Source organism: Galeopterus variegatus, unplaced genomic scaffold, assembly GCF_000696425.1.
Source record: "Galeopterus variegatus unplaced genomic scaffold, G_variegatus-3.0.2 Scaffold779, whole genome shotgun sequence".
NCBI lineage: Eukaryota > Metazoa > Chordata > Mammalia > Dermoptera > Cynocephalidae > Galeopterus > Galeopterus variegatus.
The window spans coordinates 432,419-451,075 of record NW_007726890.1 but is presented as its reverse complement, the minus strand read 5'-3'; the positions used below and the strand labels follow the sequence as shown (position 1 = coordinate 451,075).

The following is an 18,657-nucleotide window of genomic DNA, read 5'->3' as shown; positions in this document are numbered from 1 at the left end:
CTCAAGAAATGAAATAAACACCTATGAGTCCATACACCACAATAATAACTGTTGCAGGTAAGCTCCACCAATAGATAATATAATCAGTGGGTAGAAGTTCTTCAGAATATCTCCCCCAAGATATTTATTAATTACAAAGGGAAAGATGGTAACTGTACGACAGAGAAACCCAGCAGACTCCCTTTCAACTAAGCGATCAAGGTTAACATCACTAGTAATAAGATATATAGACATCATATATTCCCTGATATGATGCACTGAGAAGCACATAACATCCTTTCTGTGGTATTCTTACCAGAAATGCCTATGCAATCAAATCATGAGAAAATGTCAGACAAACTCAAAGTGAAAAATAAACTACAAAATAACTGACAAGTAGTCTTCAAAAATGTCAAGGCATGAAAAACAGTGAAGATTGAGGAACTGTCATAGAGCAGAAGAGACTAAGGATATACACTAATAAAAATGCAATGTGGGTCAAGACAATGATAAGCCACAGACTGGGAGAAAATATTTGCAAAAGACATATCTGAGAGAGGACCATTATCCAAAATTACGAAGAACCCTTAAAACTCAACAATAAGAAAACAACCCAATTAAAAAATGGGCAAAAGACCTGAGCTAAAGAAGACATACAGATGGTAAATAAGCATATGAAAAGAAATTCAACATCATATGTCATTAAGGAATTACAAATTAAAACAACAACAAGAAACCACTACACACCTATTAAAATGGCCAACATCCAGAACACTGACACCACCAAATGCTAACGAGGATGTGGAGCAACAGGAACTCTCATTCATTGCTGGTGGAAATGCAAAATGGTACAGCCACTATGGAAGACAGTCTGGCAGTTTCTTACAAAACTAAACATACTCTTGCCATACAATCCAGCAATCATGCTCCTTGGTATTTACCCAAGAGTTGAAAACTTATGTCCACAAAAAACCTGCACACAGATGTTTATAGCAGCTTTATACAAAATTACCAAAACTTGGAAGCAACCAAGATGTGCTTCAGTAGGTGAATGGATAAAGTGTGGTATATCCAGGCAATAGAATATTACTCAGCACTAAAAAGAAATGAGCAATCAAGCCAGAAAAGACATGAAAGAACATTAAGCACATGTTAAGAAGTGAAAGAAGCCAATCGGATAAGGCTACATACAAACATATGACATTCTGGAAAAGGCAAAATTATGAAGACAGTAAAAATATCAGTGATTGCCATCATTTGAAGGGATAGAGGGATGAATACATGTAGCACAGAGGATATTTAGGGCAATGAAACTATTCTGTATGGTACTACAATGGTGGATGCATGCCATTATACATTTGTCCAAACCCCTGGAACGTACAACACCAAGAGTGAATCCTAATGTAAACTATGGGCTTTGGGTGATAATGATGTGTCAGCACAGGTTCATTGTAACAAATGTACCACTCTGGTATGGGATGTTGATAGTGGGGAGGCTGTGCATGGAAAAGTGGGGTATGTGGGAACTCTGTACTTTCCACTCGATTTTGCTGTGAACCTAAAACTGTTCTTAAAAATAAAGGGGTTTTTTTGTTTTGTTTTGTTTTTTAAATTCAATGTGGGACCCTAGATTGGATCCCCTGGAACAGGAAAAGGACACCAAGGGGAAAAATTGGTGTTAATTTCCTGGATTTGATAATTATACTAACATATAAGTTGTCAACATTAGGGAACTGGAGTGAAAGATACGTGTGAAATCTGTACTATTATCACAACCATTCTCTAAGTCTAAAGTCATTTCAAAATAAAAAGTTTTTGTTTTTGTGGTTTTTTGTTTGTTTTTTTTACAAAATAAATAAAACCCCCATTTCTTCAACAGACCCTTGCTGTCCATGTAGTGTAAGACAAGGTATTATTTTATAAATGATAAATGAGACCACATGTAACAAGTCTTCTGACATTTAAGTAACTAAATGTTAATAATAATATCATTCCTCATATAGTTAATACCAAGTGCCAGGCATTGGTTTAATTACTTTATGAGTATTTATGAATATTAACTCATTTCATCATCAGAATCACTCTAAGATATAACTACTATACCCTTCATTTAATAAGTGAGAAAACTGAGTACTCCAAGTGACTTGATTAGTGATAGAGTTGAGATTTCAGCTCGAGTTCAGGAACACAATGCTATCTGCTTCTCAGTAACAAAAGTAGTAGCAGTAGCAGCAAAAATGACAATGCTGATGATGATGATGGTGGTGATGACAGTGATGTTAATAATAATAAACCAGCAAAATATATTAAAGTTAGCCTTTGCATGAAATCTTTTGACCTACATCAAATTTCACTCTATAGCAGAGTATCATAATAGATAATGCCAGTGTTATTTTATAATTGTTATGGGGAGAAATGCTAATGTGAGGGACTAATGGTTGAGAGTAAAAAGTTACCTTCTGTTTTTCTCTATAATCTTCTCCTTCAAACTTGTACAAACTTTGTTCAATGTCCATTCTAAAATTTCTTAGAGAAGACTCTCCCATTTTCTGCAAGCGTTCATTCATCTCTGCAGTCTAAAGTTGAATACATTGAAATAAGAAAATTATCACTGAATTACTTGTAACTATCTGTGGACTCGCTACCTTGTAAAAGTCAGGTTTTGACACGAAATATCCAGTCTGTTAGTTTACAAGGTAAGAATGCAATGTGAACATCAAACTTGAACATAAATTTAACTTGCCCAAAGTATTTTAAATACGTAAATGGTGCTTCCCAAGTATTCTCACTTAGGTACTCTTTAAAATCTTTCATCGCTGAAGATGTAGCCATATTATAATTTCTATCACATACATAATTTTAATGGGACAAACAAATAATGCTAAAATAAAGGCAAACTTGAAGTAAAACAACACATTTTGCATACCAGTATGAAACATACTAACACAAGATTGTTCAAAACGCAAGATATGACCTCAAAAACAAAAAATCTTCAAAAAACAAACCAATAAAAAGCAATTCAGCCAATTTACAGGATAATTAGTCAACATGGTAAAATATACCATGGAGATGGAATCAGAAAAATCCACACTGTGAGTAACTCAAAAGGCAAACAACCCAGGTTCTTTCACCAAATAAATTACATGGAAAAGAAGACATAAATGGAAGGGAGCCTACAGATTTAAAAAGATACAGATTAACATATCAATCAACGGCAATGTGCAGACCTGACCTGCATTTTGCTTTTTAAAAAGAGAAAACTTTTTAAAAGTATAACTTTATAAAACAATTAAAAATTTGAATACTAACTGCATATTTGATGTTATTAAAGAATTATTGGGGTTTTCCAGGTGGGACAATGGTATAATGATTATGTTTTTTAAAAGAATCCTTATATTTTAGAAATACATAGTGAAATATTTACAGCTGAAATGATAAGTCTGGGATTTTCTTCAAAATAATCCAGGACGGCAGGACTGGTTGACAGTTGCTGGAAATGGGCATTAAGTACATGGGAGCTCATTATACTATTCTGCCTACTTTTGCTTATGTTTGAAATTATCCATAATTTGTGAAAAAAATTAAACACAAAATCACAATATTCTGAGACAACTTATTATGCTTTAACAAATACAGGTTGAGTATCCCTTATCTGAAATACTTGGGACCAGAAGTGTTTCAGATTTCAGATTTTTTCAGATTTTGTAATATTTGCATATACATAATGAGATATCTTAGGGATGGGACCCAAGTCTAAACACAAAATTCATTTATGTTTCATATGCACCTCATACACACAGCCTGAAGTTAATTTTGTACAATATTTTTAATAATTTGTGCATGAAGCAAAGTTCATGTACATCGAAGCATCAGAAAGCAAAGGTGTCACTATCTCAGCCACCCATGTGGACAATCTGTGGTTGTTTGGCATCACCATCGTTCCTGACTCTGAATTTATATGCTACTAATAAACAATCATTTTCTTACATTTATTCAGACATAGGTACTTAACAGTAAAAAAAAATAGTATCTTCAGGGTAACTAAGTAACACAGTAGCGTCACCAGAATACCTTTATCAGCTGTTAAACAATAGCACCAGCAAACAACGGCAGCCTTTCAGTCTCTACCCACAATGCTGTGTTTTGATTAAAAGGTTACTGTACACTGTATTTTAGTTTTCCAGCTGAGAAGAAACACCAGAAGGAGGCGGGGGACCAGGAAGTGGGCCCTGTAGGGACGAGGAGGCATTCTGCTCAGTAGCTTTTTTAAATGTTTCCTCCAGAGTCATCGACCTCATTGACAACAGTTTTTGTCTTAGAAGTCTCTTTTTGATTTTATAAAGTGACACAATTCCTTGTTCCGTTACGAATGTACACACTTCTACAGTTTTAACATCATCTTCATCGTTACCATTACAGGTTGAATATCCCTTATCTAAAATGCTCAGGACCAGAGGTGCGGAATTTTCCACTTGTGGCATCATGTCAATGCTCAAAAAGTTTAGGATTTTGGAGCACTTTGAATTTCATATTTTCGGATTAGGGATGTTCAACCTGCAATGCTTTAATATTTCACGCAATGTTTACAAAAGATTTTCAATTAACACAATGTATCAGTAGACTATTTCCAATCTAGTGCAAAAAAAAAATCACAAAATCACAGTTCTTACACATGTGATTAAACACAAATTTTACACGGCTTTTAAGTACAGTATTTTCAATAAGCATGAGGCATAAGGTCACTCAATTCTATTTATTTTTTTAATTCAAAATATTTTAACATGTACTTGTACATATTGTGGGGTACAGTGTCATTTAACTTTAAATTCTGGCTCTTAGTCTTTGTCACACACACACACACACACACAAAAAAAAAAAAAAAAAAAAAATCCTAATCCACTGCTGGAAATAAATCTACAAGTTCTCAGAGAGAACATGAGTTATTTGAAATCTGTAGGTCAGTACAATGCAAGTATAATAAGTATGCTAATGTATGTTGATTTTAAAGCAATCCATCATGGAAATAAAATGCCATTTTAACTAACCTTCTTTTCCCCTCTTTCCAGAATAGTTGTAATGTCCTCATCTGTCAGCTCACTTTCTTTAGAAGCAAAAACATGGGTGGCTCCATGACGTATCATTTGTAACATTTCCTCTTTTGCCAGCTTGTTAGACTGTTGGTCAATGAGTCTTCCTAATAATAAAAATTAGAATTGTAAATATTCTATCAATCATATTCCAAAGAAAGCCTAGCATAATACTTCTAATCAGACACTACTGCATTTAACCGTACATAAAGCTTTTTAAGAACAACAAAAGAAAAAATTAGTGAGCTGTAAAGTTATTTGTTTTATAAACAAGCTTACAAGTTTTTCTTCTACCATACTTTCTAGTTCAATATGAATTTCCTTCTGTAAAATTAAGTTAAAACCCAGAAGGAAAGAAAAAATTTTTCATGTTCAAACTTTGTTTTTCATATCTTTTCTGGAAGAGAAGAAAAGGCAACCTCTAATACACGTTTAAAAAAATTTAAAACTGGACATTTTATCTGCTAAATAATACCAGTAATATTTAATAATACCAATAATACTTCAAAAGGCAGGCTATCAGTATTCAACTATATAAGCTAGTGATGTTCAACTACTCCCCATATTGAGTGCAAATGTTTCAATTAGGAAGATTTCAATTAGCATTTTTTAAAAGTGACTTTCTCTAAGTTTGCAAGTTTTGGTCAATCTTTGTTAAAAGTAATCTCCTTTGAAGAGACCTGCACGTCTTTTTGTGAAAACCACCTGATTATACATATAAATACCTTGTTGTATAACAATTGAATCAAGTCTCAGTTTTATCTCTGCTCTTTCTACAATCCTTTCTTCAACGGTGTTGTCAGTGATGAGACGGAATACACGTACTGGCTTCTTCTGACCAATACGATGTGCTCGATCCTAGTAGAAAGAGTCCCCATATAAGCTATTGGATATTCTGGATAAAATTTAAAGTATAGCCATCATATGCAGTAAAATTCTGAAAATAAAATTAGTAATATAGCTTTCTAGACCTTCCATGTTTGAAAGAAGGATGATGAATATTAAGAATATCTAAAGACCCCTAGTAACAACGAAATCTGCAAATATTATACTATACCATTAATGAGAAACTTCCAGGACAAAAGGCAAAGTCCCTTTAAGATGAGAAGAGAAAGCTTCTGGATTGAGTTACTAAGTAACTTTAAGTCACTAAATATACACATCTTCCAAACTAAGAGTTTTATAAGTGAGGAACAAAGTATTCAGCAAGAGTTGCTATGGTGGCAAAAGTCTGCTTTATTTCATCATCAAGTGGTTCTTTCTACTTACTGAGGCAATTCAAGGGTATATAGTAAAGGGTCGTAAAAAAATAACGGGATATTAATATCCTTACTATATAGTGGTCTAGAATTAGTCCTTTGGGTTATAATTGCTAAAGGTGACAGGTGGCAACTTTTGGTAATATAAACACATGTAGGGAGAGTGGTTTTTCCCCCCTGAAAAATTTATTTATTTATTTATGATCATACATATTTATGGGGTACAAAGTTGACTATCAGTATTTGTGTACAGTATGTGATAATCAAATCAATATTATTAGCATGTTCATCATTATAAATCATAATTATTCTTTGTATCCCTTACTCAATTACCCCCCACCCCCCCCCCGCCCCCCTTTCCCAACTCTAGTAACTACAGGTCTGTTCTCTCCTGAAAGTTCAACATTTTATTGTGGTCTATCTTTCTTTCTTATTCCTTTTAAAGAAGGGAAGGTAGTAGAGGCAAAAAAAAAAAATCATAGAAAAAAGGTTCAAAACAGCCTTTGTACTAAATGGAACCTAGTAACAAAATTTCAACACAGCACATTAAAAGAGAATGCAATATTTTAACTCAAACCAATAAATCCGGCAAGATCAGCTGTACTCTAACACTTTTAAGGAAATGAAGTGCTATCACCGTCAGATTTTCCAGTTCAGTAACCTTGTAACTTACTGGGGCTTACTCCTGCTTAGTCATATCAAACAGGTAGTTCAATTCCATGCTAAAGTACTAATAATTATGCCAAAGCATATTGATTTTTAAATGTCCCAGTGGTCAACATTTTTTAATTCTCTATTATAAAAGGAAGAACTTGTAAGTTATGCCTCATTGGCATATGACTTTTTACTGCTTCCAAAAAGACAACTATCCCATAACTTCTTGGGATTTTGAATACACAGCTGTTTTGCATCTTTTTAATTCTGAAATTATCTTAAAATATGAGTCACATTGAGAGAAGTTGTAGCTTTAGTTCAATAAATGACACCAAAATATCAAAGAGGTTATCTTTAGTGTCATGATGACACTAAAGTGTAACAGAAATAGCTCCCTGAAAAAGCTTCTTTAAAAAGTGTAGAACAGTTTTCGGATAGTAAGTAGCAAATAACAAGCAAATGTTTTCCTAGAATACATTCCTTTCTTACCTTTTTATCTTCTCTCCCAATTTTCTTATTACAAAAGTTAAAATCCTACCTCTCCCAGTTTCAGTACTAAAGAATTTAATATACTTATTTGTTAAGCAGAATAATAATGAGATTGATTTTTTAACTCTTTTCATTAAACAACTGTATGTATCCTCTTTGATCTTTAGAAATGAGTAAAAAACTAATATTTCTGTTTCATGATAAAAGCAAAAATCGACTCATCAATGCTGTAGTTGGATTTGGGATATGTTTGTTTGTTTTCATTTCTTCTGTTTGTTTTTGCATTTAGCACAGCAACTTTGTTTTCCAGAATGATCAACTCTACAAAACCTCCCAAAAATTGTTACTCTTTTATTATAAATTACCTTTGTGTTGTATAAATAACAATAGTATTGTGAACTATGATAAATTTCTGACATCATTAAAGAATACTGACCATAGCTTGTAGATCAACCTGTGGATTCCAGTCTGAATCATACAGTATAACCACATCAGCACTTGCCAAGTTAATTCCGAGACCTCCAGCCCTGGTACTCAGCATAAAGATGAATTTGCTACTATTAGGAGCATTAAAGGCCTCTATTGCTTCCTTTTTTTAATTGACGAAAAGATAGAAAAGGAGAAAAAAAATCAAATTATATAAATAAATTCAAATAAATTTAAAAATTTAACATGCATACAGAAAATCTTTATATACCTTATAATACTCTTTATAAATACACGTTATAATATTCTTCCATCTTCAAAAATATTTAAGTATCTATCTATATACTGTACTGTGTGAATTGCTGTAGAAATTATATTACATAAATGAAGTTCCCAATCTTTAAAAGCTTACATCAATAGACACAAACTTAGAACAATCATACAGACAAACTTAACTAACCAAATAATAATTCATTTACTTTATTTTAAAACAATAATAGTGAAAATGTTTTAACTGAGTAAGAGCTGAATTATTTCTGGGGGGTAAAATGTCAAAAATCTCAACTCTATTATGAAGGATCAATAAAGAAGGTAGAGTTTAGAAGATCAGCCAAGAGAGCAAAAGGTTTAAAAATGAGAATGAGAGCAACAGATCAAGCGGAAGGTAAGATGATTTATATCAGTATGGTAACAAGGGACACACAGGAAAGTAACGAGGAAAATCAGGGAGGCAATCCAGGGATATTTAGTAAAGAATCCTAAAAACGAATGGGATGTTAATATACTTACTACATAAATATCTTAAACAAATTAATTAGAAAAGCACTAAGATTAACAGTAAAATGACCCAAAAAAAAAAAAAAAAGGAGCAGACAATTCACAGAAGAATAAATACAAATGGCTAAAACAAAAAAAAAATAATGTTCAATCTCACTAGTAATCAAATAAATGCAAACTGAACCAACATAATCATAATACCATTTTTTGAAGATTAAAAAAATGATAATACTCAATGTTGACAAGGGGGCAGTGAGACGGGCACTCTCATACATTGCTGCTGGGAGTGTAAATTGGTACAACCTTTCTGGAAAGCAATTTGGCAATATGCATCAAGAGCCTTAAAAAATGTTCATACCCTTTGACCCAGTAATGAATTTTAGGAATTTATCCTAAGGAAATAATCATAAATGTGCACAAAAATTTATGTACAAGGACTTTCACCATAGCATTATTCATAATAGAGAAAAACTGGAAACAACTGATCAATGACAGGGAGATAAATTACTTATAGTATATCCATAGGATGAAATGTTAGAATTAGTTTTACAATGATTTTTTTTTACTAACATAGAGAAGTGCAATATAATGTTGAGTAAAAAGTATCAGGATACTGAACTGTATATATAGTATGCTATCAATTACTTATTACATATACATAAAGATTGCCAGAAACACTTTTATTTTCTGATTTCCTTCAGCAATTATATATTACTTGTATAAGGAGGAACCACAGGAAATCATTTTTTTATCAAATGAATGGGATGGCAAGGTCAAAGTTGTAGGCAGAGGTGACTCCCACTGCCACAGTCAGTAGAGCACATAAAGGGGGCAGTATAGAAAGCAGCATGGTGTAGTGAGAGGCACCTTGGTGTAGAGGAAATAGCACAAACTGGGCGTGAATCACAACTCTACTGTTTATTACAGCTGTGATTCTGGGCAAGCATTTAACCTCTCTGAGACACAGTTCCAAATTGAGAAAATTATACCAACACTTTACCAGGCTGCTGGGAGAATTCAATTGGAGCTTTAAGTTGCCTAGCTTATAGTAGTTGCTTGACAAATGATGGTTCCTTTCCCTTTGAAAAAGAGGAGGCCAATTAAGTAAAAGGTTACAGGAACTAAGTCAGAGAATGACCACTGGCCTTAGGTAGGTGCATTTAGCTGCAATAATGGAAAAAGGGCAAATCTGAGAGCTACCGGGAAAGGATTATCTATTCACAGCTGGCACACAATCAGAGTAAGGAATCAAATGTGGTCTTCCCCTTCTCATTGGGCAAGTAGATGAAACGACAGTGTGGACAACATAATGGGAAAGCAGAGCATTTCCAAGAAAAAATGAACAGCTCTGACTTTGCTATATTGAAAGTCAATACCTGTAATTCAAAGTTTCTTAAGGGGGCCCAGCCCGTGGCGCACTTGGGAGAGTGTGGTGCTGGGAGCGCAGCAGCGCTCCTGCCGCGGGTTTGGATCCTATATAGGGATGGCCGGTGTGCTCACTGGCTGAGCGCGGTGCGGCAAAAAACAAAAAAAAAAAAAAAAAAAAAAAAAAAAAAATGTCTCTTAAGGGAGAACATTATTTGAAATTTAAAAAAAAAAAAAAACAGAAGAATTTGGACATTAATAGGCAATAAACAGAGAGGTCAGCCAGAAATGCAAATTGGTACATGAGGTCAGAAAGCACCTGTTATTCTGCCTTGGTATCCTCTTCATTCTAGTAAGAAGGGGCATCTTGAATGGTACTGTAGGGCCTATGCTTAATGTGCATTCAGAGAAAACAGTTCTTAGGAATAAGTCAGCAAAAGCCCAGTAAAGCTTCAAGATACCATCTCAGACAGAGTTAAAAAAAAAAAACTACTATGGGTCAAGGAATAGTGTAAGGTTTGAAACATCCCCATATGTGTAAATGTTATCACAACTATTTCTCTATAGTGGGTAGCAGTAAAATTCTTAATGTGAAAAAGGCTCGTGTGCTTGCTGTGAACACCATCCTATGCTATAGCCAGGCTTCAATCAATAAAGAGGCACACAAGAAAGAGTGCTCACCACTGCAGCTAGGGAAGGAGAGGGACTAACAGTCTTTGTAGACTTAAAAGGGACCCTAAAGCTGAGAAAGAAAAAAAAAAAGGCTGTGTGCAATTTCATGACATGCAGTATATAGTGCACTATGTAGCTTAAAACTGTATTCATACCTATTATATCCATTGATCTTCACAGCAATTTTGTCAGAAAAAAGAAGCCTACATGATAATATTATTCTTATAATACAATTAAAGATACTGAGGCTCAGAAAATAAAATGGCTTGCATATGCTACAAAGTGGTGAAGTTCACACTAAAATTCAAATCTTCTGAAACCAAATTCAGTGCATTTTCTACTATACCATAAAATCATGATCTTCGCCCAGAACATGAGTATAGACTTAAAACAGAAGCCATAGACAGAACCCTGAAGGATCACAAAAAACAGGAGATAAATTAGCAAAGCCTTGCTCAAAAAGTGCTTAAAGAGTTTAAAATACATTAGACCCATGACATTTGTGAAGGATAATCTAAAATCCTGTAAAAATTTCCAAATTTGAGAAAGATACTGGGTGTAGGTAGCCTTACTCACTACGTGACTCATTCCTGTACATCAACCTTTTAGTGTCCCAGGACCCAAGTTCATACCTATGTTGTCACATTTAATTTTTACAAAAGCTCTATAAAACCATGATTATTCTCTTTACAAATTACCGTTTCATGAGTCTTTAGGATTGTTCATAAACCAGCAAAATCTCAATCATTAAAACTCCACTAATGACAAGGGTCTATTGCAGGAGGCAAATCAAGAAAAGAAAATGACATAGATTGAGAGGTCAGAGAGTAAGGTGAGAAAGAGTTAGCAATCAAAGGAGTCAGAGAGAGCACTGGTTAGAGGTGATAAGGATGGAATGCTGTGGTGTCCTTCAGATATGTGGGGATGCCTTTGAAGACCTTGGGAAAGATGACATGTAAAGAGTCTGTAGAATGGAAGCCAAACTAAAGATGGAAGAGAGAGAGAGATGGAAACAAGAAATTCAATGCACCTAGCTGAAGAAAAGGAAAAAGTTCAAAACTACCTAACATGATAAAAAATGCTACTTAATTGAACTCTGATTTTTGAGGTCGTATTTTGTTTTCTCTTCCTCACCTCTCTTTCTTCATGGGGGGTTTGGCCATCCAGTCGACAATACTCATAACCACGCCACATACAATAATCCTCCAAAATGTCCAGCAAGCGAGTCATCTGGCTGAAAATAAGAACCCTTGAACCTAAAACATTTCACCAAAAAAAAAATAAAGCAAGTTATACAATGTGTATAAAACTAACTTGAAAGTTACAGAAGTAAAATTAAACATTATATGCAATATAAATATATAGCACATGATCACTCAGATAGAAGGTGCTCAATTTCCCTGGGTTCAGGTTTCAGGATACGCCTCTAGGTTTCAAGCCATTCCCCAAGTTCTCAATCCCCTCCTCTAGACCCTCCCCTAGAAGAGAGTTACTGTTGCTTACTGGACCTATTTTCAGCACAGCACAGGGAGATTGAGACCACAACAGGCAGACTTATTCAAATCCAGTAGCTGAGCAAGGAATTTACACAGGCTTATGTGATCCCAGTGGTGGAGCATGCTCAGTGGAAGGGAGTTTATCCTTTGAATGACCTTTCACTAGGGGTGCTAAAAAGCACAGAAAATTCTTGAATATGTTCAGTGCATGTGATAGAATTTGACCAATGAACATGCCCTAAAAGGAGACCAACTGAGCATATGCAAAACTATGTTATACATACACAGAACCACCCCCTTAGTTGAATATTCATTAGATAGCATTAATGTGTATTAGATAGCAAAACTATAAAAGCTGAATCCTGTCAGAAGGCAAGGCTGCTGCTCACTCTCCTAGAGCCAGCACATACTCTGCCTGTGGAGTGTGTATTTCTTTCTTTTTGTACCAAGCTTACTTTCAAAAAGCAGCCGCTTGCTCTCTTCAGCCAGCCTGCATTCTGTACTACACTTTAAGTGTGCATTTCTCTTGTTTTACATTTGGTGTGGGCACTGCTCAGTCTCTGGAGCTAGGCTGTACTTTCTCTGTGAAGTCTGTAACTCCTATCTGTTACATCAAACCTGTTTTCATCTTCTACTGTGACTCTACTCTTGAATTCTTTCCTGTGGTGGAGACAAGAACCTGGTAAGAGGATGAGGTGGGTTGAGGTCAACTATTGGGCCTCCCAGACCCTCTCCTCTGGCATCAACTCCACTACACACACACACACCTTCAAGGGATGCAATATAGAATGATGCATTTGTTGAGTTATGCATTTTTAAGGTCTTCAAAATCCTCCACATATCTTGAAATGACTTAAAGTCTGCTTTTACTTTGTCTTAAGGATGAGTGATGGGTCCACAGGATCTCTCACTGCACTACTGCAATAGTCTCTCAACTAGTCTCCAGTTTCTACTCTCTCACCTTTAATAGATTCCCCCACACTGCTTCCAAGGTTCTTTTCCTAACATACAACTCTGGTCATGTCACTCCTTAAAGCATGGTTTAAAAGACCTTTCATAATTTGGTCCCATCCATCTTCCCAGATTCATCAACTGCTACTCTACCCCAAACACCATAAGCTCCCCCACTTCTTTGACACCTCTGTTTCACTGCCCTGGAAAATCCTTCCCCGCCTTTTTCCCATGGTTAACTCCTACATATTCTCCAGCATTCACCTCAAATGTCATCTCTGCAAAGACTTTCCCAACTCCCAGTTTCTCAACATATCACAGCACTCATCACAATGAACTGCAACTGTTCCTCCTCAGTACACTGTGAGCTTCTCCAAAGCAAACACTGTTGTCTTATGCATCTTTGTATTCCCAGCCCATAGAACAATTCCTGGCAAATAGTAAGTACTCAACACTGTCTGCTGAACAAGTGAATGAGTGAATATGGAAAAATTTATTCATATATAAGTCATTAATATGAATTTATTCCATGCCAATTTAAACATTTATTGCTCACCCTGTTCTTTGAGTTTGGCCAACAGTTTATCCAGAACTACCATTTTACCACTGTTGCTGACAATATGCTCATCAGTGGTATAAGGTGGACCAGGCTCAGCACCATCAAACAGATATGGATGATTACAACATTTTCGAAGCTGCATCAGAATGTTTAAGAGTCGCATCTTATCCATCTTGCCAGCAGAGTTTAAAACATCAATATCTTTCATCAGGATTTTTGTATACCTAAAATGTTAAAGCATAATTAATCATAAATTATTAGAAAGGTTAATACAATAAAGAAATGTTCCTTTGGCAATCAGATTAGATCCCCATTTAAAGATAAACAAGATTTGATTTTAGACTAAATCTGATCAGCAGAAACAAGAAACTAATGAAAATTCAAACATTTTAACTAGTATGTTGCTTATAAACCTGTTTCCTCCTGCTTTATCCATTACTAAAAATCACCATCAGCTGATAATCGTTCAGAGAATTATACCTGATAATTATTCAATAACTACAATATTTGCTGAAAGTTGGCATCTAACTTTTACTTGTTTGAGCTAAAAACAATCTCAATTTCTTATACTTGCCTTCACAGGACATTTTTTCTAATCCTGTAAACATTTTTCATTATCTTTTCCAGACTTTCACCCACGCAAAAAGAGACCTATGTATACACCTGACCAATAATAATGTTTAATTACAACAGACAACTCGCACTGGGTGCAAGCACCAGGTGTCATGTCAAGGACTTTATACAAATCATCCCCTAAGTCTTCACAGTAACTCTGAGATGTACTAGTATTATCCCCATTTTAGAGAGAGAAATTCAGGCAGCTAAGAGAAGTTAAACAACTTACTCAAGGTCACAAGGGACAAAGCCAAGGTCTGATCATATGTCTGAGTTCAAAGAATATACTCTTAACCTCTACACTATACTGGCTTGTATAGTAGAGAAATCCTTATATATTTCATATATGATCTAATTTTATTTATATAAGCAACATTTTGCTCCTTTTAGCAGCATTATTACATGATTAACATGTTCTATTCATGATTCCTTATGACTCCCCTTGTCAATTTCCTGCTTTGCTTGTATTTATCAAACCATTCCAGCTTCTATTTTTGTAATATCCACAATCACTGATGTTTTCATCATCATCATCACCATCATCATTATTATTATGATTATTACTATTTTTACTAATGGAAAAAGCAAGGATAACCACCAACTATGCCAGTGACATTATCTCCTTTAATACTAACATCATCCTCATAAACTAAGTATTATTATCCCCATTTTACACAAAAGAAATTTAGGTTATGTAACTTGCCCAAGCCAAATAGCTATTAAGAGGCAACACATGGTCTTCAGACACAGATCTACAGATTCCAAAACCCATTCTCTTTCCTAAAGGTAAATAAAATGTGGGCATACTTCAAAAGATTCACGGAAAAATGGAATTGAGAGATAATAGAAATCTTTCTGTGAACTTTTTGAAGACCCCTCATACTTGCAAATTTTCTCTTAAAATATTTGAACTCTTAACTTGCCATTTAAATTTAAAATGTAATTTTTGAACTAAAGGCATAACTGAACAACTACAAAGCTAATATTAGTAAATTATCATACACGAATAAATTTTAATGGAAAGAAAACAGCTCACCATTCTCGTTGCATCTTACTCAGTCCCAAGTAAATCTTTATTTCCTTTTTAGGAGGTAGACTCTTCTCTACGTCTGTTTTTATACGACGTAACAAAAACGGTTTTAAAACCTAAAAAGTGATAGTTTTCATAAAAATTGATAAAACATTTACTATTATAAAATGTATTTTATTAACAACACTCTCATGTGAAATTTACTTCCCCCTACATAATCTGACAAACACTACCAACACAAGTTGCCAACTTTCTCGGCAAAGAAACACCAAGTACTGGCCTATCAGAAAATCAGAATCAGGGTCCTAAATTAGACATCCATGATTTGATGACATGAAATACATGAAAAAATAAGATAACAAGACTATTGACTACTTAGTAAGCACTAAAAAACCTTTTTTTTTTTTTTTTTTTTTTTGAAAAAAAGGCTACTATAATACAACAAAATTTTTAAACCAGAGAGGAAATCTGAAGTCAGAGTATAGGTCAGAGTGTCTCCAAAAATGAAAGAAAATTGCAGGTCATTTCAAAATTGTTAAATACATGAATGACGTGTACCATCTATAAAGTGCTACCATCTATAGAGTATCTACTTACGACATGCCAGACACTGTACTATGAACTTTACATACAGTATTTAATCTTTACAATAAATCTTTAAGCAAAATGTTATTATTTCAGTTTTAAGTTCACCAAAGTCACTTTGCTAGTAGGTGGTAGAAGCAGAATTCAAACCTAGATCAGGCTGATTCTAAAATGAGCTTAGTCCCCGATTAGCTATCATTAGAGCCTGGGCAAGTTCTCTAATTTTTCCAAGCCTGTTTCCTTATACTTCGTCCAAAAATATATTTACGGTATGTGTATATGCCAAGCATTTTAAAATCGGGATAATGATACCTATTTCCAAGGCTGCCATAAAACTTTGTTGTAGTGCATATGTAGAACTTAACTACAGTAAACATTCAATAAACTGTAGCTATTATTATTAGAGATCTATGGAAGATAAGGAAAATGGAAGAATAAAAGAAGACTTCTGGTTTCTGCTTTGGGCCTCTTACACTTCTCTGAGAGTTTTAAGAGTTTAAATCGCCTGTGGAACATTTAGGCAGAACAACTCAGAAGGCAGTGGGAGATGCATGTATAGAGCTTAGGAGAAGGAAATTCGGGAGTTATCAGTATACAGATGATAGGTGAAACCATGAGAGTGGACCCCCAGGGACAGCATGTATGAAAGTGAAAGACAAAGCCCTATAAAATGCTTCACTTTAAGAGACAAACAGGGAAGTCCAAAACGGGGCTGATAAGGGTGGCCAAAGCAGTAAAAGAAAATCCAAGAGAGAATGGTATCTGAGAAAACAAGCAGGAGTTTCTAGCAGGAAGGAGTGGTTAGCAGTGCTAAATAGTACAGAGAAGCCAAGATACTGACAAAAGATGTACCTTAAATTCGGGAACTGGAAAGTCATTGAAGATCTTGCGAGATCAAAGTTTCAGTGGGACGGAATGGGTAGAAGCCAGCGGGCACCAAGTTTAAGAGTGAATAAAAAATTAGATAGTAAAGATGAAGAGGATAAAGTACTCTTTGAAGAAGCCCAGCTATTAAGGGAAGGAAACGGAATCACAGCTAGAGAGGGACACAGTGTCGAGAGAGCACTGTTTTGTATATATGCGATGGTGGGTGAGTACGGGTTCAAGTTTGGATGTAATAAGGGAAATACCTGAGCATGTTTATGTGTTGAGGGAAAAGAGATAGGAAATTTAGTCAATTAAAAGGATAAATCATGGGGAAAAGTCCAAAAGGAAATCAGAAGAGATGAGATCCAGGGTTCATATGGAAGAATCAGCCATTGACCAGAGAATGGATACCTCTTCCACTCAGACAGAAGGTAACACAGATGCAGATATCATAGGAAGACAGACATCATTGAAGGAGTTCCTATGCAGATATCATAGGAAGACAGACATCATTGAAGGAGTTCCTATGCAGATATCATAGGAAGACAGACATCATTGAAGGAGTTCCTATGCAGATATCACAGGAAGACAGACATCATTGAAGGAGTTCCTATGCAGATATCATAGGAAAACAGACATCATTGAAGGAGTTCCTACCTAACGACTTCTATTTTGTCTTTCAGAAAGGAATGATTTTATCTGCTGAGAGAGGAAGAAGGCAGGAAATACCTGAGATAGAAGTCTTGGGAGACTAGGGAAGGTCTGAAATAGCTGTTACAGGAAATGGGAAAGAAAGCTGGAGGTCACTGGCCTCATAAAATCCCAGTTTATGTTAGAGAGCAAGATATCATATTGGTTCCAACCTTTACGGTTGTAAAATCTTCTTTATCGGTGCTGACCAGCCCCAGTACAGAGAGGGCCACTCTGCTGGTGAGGGGTAGAAGCAGAATGCAAACCCAGAGGACAGAGAGACCGTTACATTATTCCAGTTTAGGGTTTTCAGGGCAGGTATGGCAGATGGACAAGGGAGCAAGGGAGTTTGGGAATACTGGCAAGAGAGTGGTTCAAGTGATAGAAAATGGGCTCCTTACTGGATACAGAAAAAAGTCACGACAGAAATGGGCTGGGCTGACAGAGGGAGAGGAAAAGCAGTAGTCCAGAGACTGGAGGGCTCTGTGAGGCAACAGAACAGGTACAGAAGGAGTGATATGAGCAAAAGAGCTAGAAGGATATAAGAAGTTGTTATCAAAGAATGGAAAACTGGTGTTCAATAAATTTGAGGGAGTCACTTATTGATGAATAGATGACAGAGAAGAGAATGGGTAGTGGGTGGAACTGCAAGATAGCTTGGACCCTAAATGAAGGGCTTTATTCATGACACTGGAGAAACGGTGGCTTTGATGTGGCATTTGGGGAACTAGGAAAATACTGATACTATCCCGAGGACCTGTTGGGTGTGAGAAAGTGAACAGCCTCTACTGGAGAGGACCCCATCATCCGTGGGACAGAGCCAAGGCAAAAAAGCTGTTCTGCAGAGAGGCTGAGGATATAGCGGAGTCTGTCGACCAAAAGGCTGGCAGAAAGGTTGGGAGGGAGAAGCAGTGAGATTAAGCCAGGAAGCAAACCCACAAGTTTAAACAGATTCTATGGCTTACTTAGATATATTTAACTACTGAAGTTCTTATCTGCTATTACTTACTGCATGAAGTCTTTCCACAAGTTTTTGATCACCAAGACAATTTTTAGTGTCAAACCAAGAATCAAAGTCCTGTGGAGGGGTGGAAATTCTGCAATAAGTGCACAGTTGTTTTTTTTTTTTTTTTTTTTTTATTTTTGCAGGTAATTT

General features: G+C 35.4%; 1 protein-coding gene across 4 annotated transcripts in view; it reads right to left on the bottom strand.

Moving 5' to 3' along the window:
• The window catches only part of SMARCA1 (SWI/SNF related, matrix associated, actin dependent regulator of chromatin, subfamily a, member 1), a 78,961-nt gene that overhangs the window by 40,593 nt on the left and 19,711 nt on the right, over positions 1-18,657 (bottom strand). For all 4 annotated transcript variants that reach the window (XM_008572396.1, XM_008572395.1, XM_008572394.1 and 1 more), the window contains 8 exons: positions 18,511-18,579; positions 15,366-15,475; positions 13,712-13,938; positions 11,843-11,964; positions 7,905-8,057; positions 5,792-5,924; positions 5,025-5,173; positions 2,436-2,555 (listed from right to left, as the gene is read on the bottom strand). In XM_008572396.1, coding sequence (XP_008570618.1) covers positions 2,436-2,555; positions 5,025-5,173; positions 5,792-5,924; positions 7,905-8,057; positions 11,843-11,964; positions 13,712-13,938; positions 15,366-15,475; positions 18,511-18,579 — 1,083 coding nt within the window. The remainder of the gene's footprint in view (positions 1-2,435; positions 2,556-5,024; positions 5,174-5,791; positions 5,925-7,904; positions 8,058-11,842; positions 11,965-13,711; positions 13,939-15,365; positions 15,476-18,510; positions 18,580-18,657) is intronic.